The sequence below is a fragment of the Anarrhichthys ocellatus genome, unplaced genomic scaffold, assembly GCF_004355925.1.
Source record: "Anarrhichthys ocellatus isolate YVR2014 unplaced genomic scaffold, GSC_Weel_1.0 scaffold6577, whole genome shotgun sequence".
In the NCBI taxonomy this organism is placed as follows: Eukaryota; Metazoa; Chordata; class Actinopteri; order Perciformes; family Anarhichadidae; genus Anarrhichthys; species Anarrhichthys ocellatus.
Window position 1 is genome coordinate 1 of NW_022286551.1, and position 2,811 is coordinate 2,811.

The following is a 2,811-nucleotide window of genomic DNA, read 5'->3' on the forward strand; positions in this document are numbered from 1 at the left end:
CCCCCCCGACCTCCTCCATCAGAGGGGTTGTGGCGCTGTAGTGATTTCAGGATACTTCCTCCTTTACTTCTGAGAGAGAACCGTCATTATTACACAAACACAAGAGGTCACTTGTCAGGACCAAAACATCCAACAATCAATACTTCTATATTGACAACGGATCAGCTGACTCTGTGTGATGGTGAAGAGTCGTGTGGTGGTGATGAACCCACAGAGAACTGTCTCCATCTCTGCAGCTCTACACAGCTTTTTAGCGTCTTTTAGCTCCTAGTTTTGGTTCTGCAGCACATTTCCTGTTTGCTTGAGTCTCAGTGTTTCCAGCAGCAGCTGTTTTCATCCAACAAGCTGTGATGAAGCCACTGTTCACTACCTGCTCAGCAGCAAACAGCAGACAGACTCAGTTAGAGACGAGCTGGTGAACATAGTGGAGCATTTAGCAGCTAAAGAGACAGATGTTTCCCTCAGGAGGTGGTGGAGACCAAACACAGAGCTACAAGAGAGAGAGTAGTGGACTTCCATTCATCAGGAGACACAAACACAAAGGCTCCTGATGAGTCATCATGTTGATGTGTAACTGCTGGATATGGAAGCAGCTGTTGATATCATGTTAGACACAACTACTTTATAAGCTGATAAGATGTCACATGTTGTGTTCACAGCTTGTTTTCACTGAACCACAAGTGGACAAAGAAATCAATAGATGCAGGTTTAAACATGTGACTCATTGACTGACTGTAGAGGAAACTGAGTGTGAAATGGATGATGATGGTCAATATAATACTGATAATAATACATCATGAATAAGTGAACATAATGAGCTGTCGTCATGGGCCAATCAGAAGAAGCTCCAGTGAAGTCAAAGAGTATGAGCTGATGAATAATAAGTGCTCCAAGTGAACATGAATAACAAAGCTCCGTGTGTGAGAGCGATGTAATGTCCATGTCTCCATGCTGCTCTGACCCCCCTCCTCCTTTCAGGGTGGAGCCTGCTGGAGTCCGATGGTCCAGACCAGGTCTGAGGAAGTGTAAGTGTGCTTTGAGTTTGATTCATGAAAACAAAGCATCTTCAAACTGTGACATCACTCATTCACATCTCTGATGTCATCATCAAACAGATGATAGATTAATAACTGCAGCTGTATTGTGTCTTGTTCTCTCCATCAGATTCCTGTGAACTCACACTCGACACAAACACAGTGAACAGAAACCTCAAGCTGTCTGACAACAACAGGAAGGTGACACATGTGGAGGAGGATCAGTCATATCCTGATCATCCAGACAGATTTGATCACTGGCTTCAGCTGATGTGTAGAACTGGTCTGACTGGTCGCTGTTACTGGGAGGTCGAGTGGAGAGGAAGAGTTTATACATCAGTGTGTTACAGAGGAATCAGAAGGAGAGGAGACAGTGAAGACTGTTTGTTTGGAAGGAATGATCAGTCCTGGAGTCTGGAGTGCTCTGATCGTGGTTACTATGTCTGTCACAATATGACATTACCATACATCTCCTCCTCCTCCTCCTCCTCCTCCTCCTCCTCCTCCTCCTCTGGTAGAGTAGCAGTGTATGTGGACTGTCCTGCTGGCTCTGTGTCCTTCTACAGAGTCTCCTCTGACACACTGATCCACCTCCACACCTTCAACACCACATTCACTGAACCTCTTTATCCTGGGTTTGGGTTCTGGTTCAGGTCCAGGTCCAGGTCTGGTTCCTCAGTGTCTCTGTGTTCTCTGTAAGAGGGAGAGTCTCCTCCTGGTAGAGAAACTTTCTCTCTGCTGACCAGATAGTTCAGTGTGTACAGGATCACACACAGCTGATGTTAGTTAGTACCAACCTGATCTCTCAGTGGTTGTAAATGCAGTTGGAGCAGGTGAGGGGTACCAGAGCTGGTCTGGACTCTGGGGGATTGAGAGCTCTCTGGGACTTGTGGTGTTGCAGATGGATGTCTAAAAGAGCTGAGCGAGGTCCATGTAATGACCTGAAATGATCTGTTGTCTGAGAGAAGCTGTGAAATATGTTTGACTTTGTGTATAAAACTGAACTTTGTTATCTTAAAACATTTGTTTGTGTGAAGAAAAACCTCCGAATGTCAAACAAGAGTCTTTCTGGATCAAATTCAGCATCTGTGGAACAAGAATCACAACTTGTAAAGAGTTGTTTTGATTTGAACAAACTAAATTCATCATCTTTGATCATCGTGTGACAAATTAACAAACTTTGATAAGTGACGTTGAAATAAAAAGAAATCAAAGTTTTGGATGATTCTAGATAATAAACCACATAAACATCATGTCAAAGCAAAAATGTTCAAATCCATCAGAACACTGTATAAAATAAAGGATTTGTTAAATCCCACTTCATTCTTCACGTTGTATTGTTCACTTGTACTTCCATTCATCACTGACTGTGTGCTAGTTTTGGGAAACTCAGAAACAAATCAAAAGAAGTTTGAACCAAACTACTGATCAGGAACCAACTCAACTGTTTATTCAATGAAAATATATTATATTCTGTCATGATTTAACTTTTCATTATTTGATTTGTATTTTTACTGATCATGTGTTCATTTATTGATGATAATGTTTCACTGATTTTCATTCATGTATTCATGTGTGATCATAAATGCTTTTATAATCACCAATGGTTAAGATGAGTAAATGAGATAATCTTGGTTTAACATACTTTGCTCTGATCTTTGTCAGAGTCAGCTTAGGAGACAGGATGTAAGTGCAGGTGCTGTAACCATGGTAACTGTTTCGGAGACATCCTGACTGATGTTCCACCAGGAAGACCAGACAGGAACCTTAGAAATAC

The 2,811-nt window shown here is 42.1% G+C and overlaps 1 protein-coding gene across 1 annotated transcript; it reads left to right on the top strand.

The window, feature by feature from the left end:
* The first annotated feature begins 478 nt into the window (after positions 1 to 478).
* LOC116380250 (stonustoxin subunit beta-like) lies at positions 479 to 2,753 on the top strand. The gene is made up of 2 exons (XM_031842194.1): positions 479 to 1,025; positions 1,165 to 2,753. Exons 1-2 carry the CDS (start codon positions 935 to 937, stop codon positions 1,731 to 1,733), a joined length of 660 nt encoding a protein of 219 aa, XP_031698054.1. The 5' UTR covers positions 479 to 934; the 3' UTR covers positions 1,734 to 2,753.
* Positions 2,754 to 2,811: the final 58 nt, after the last annotated feature.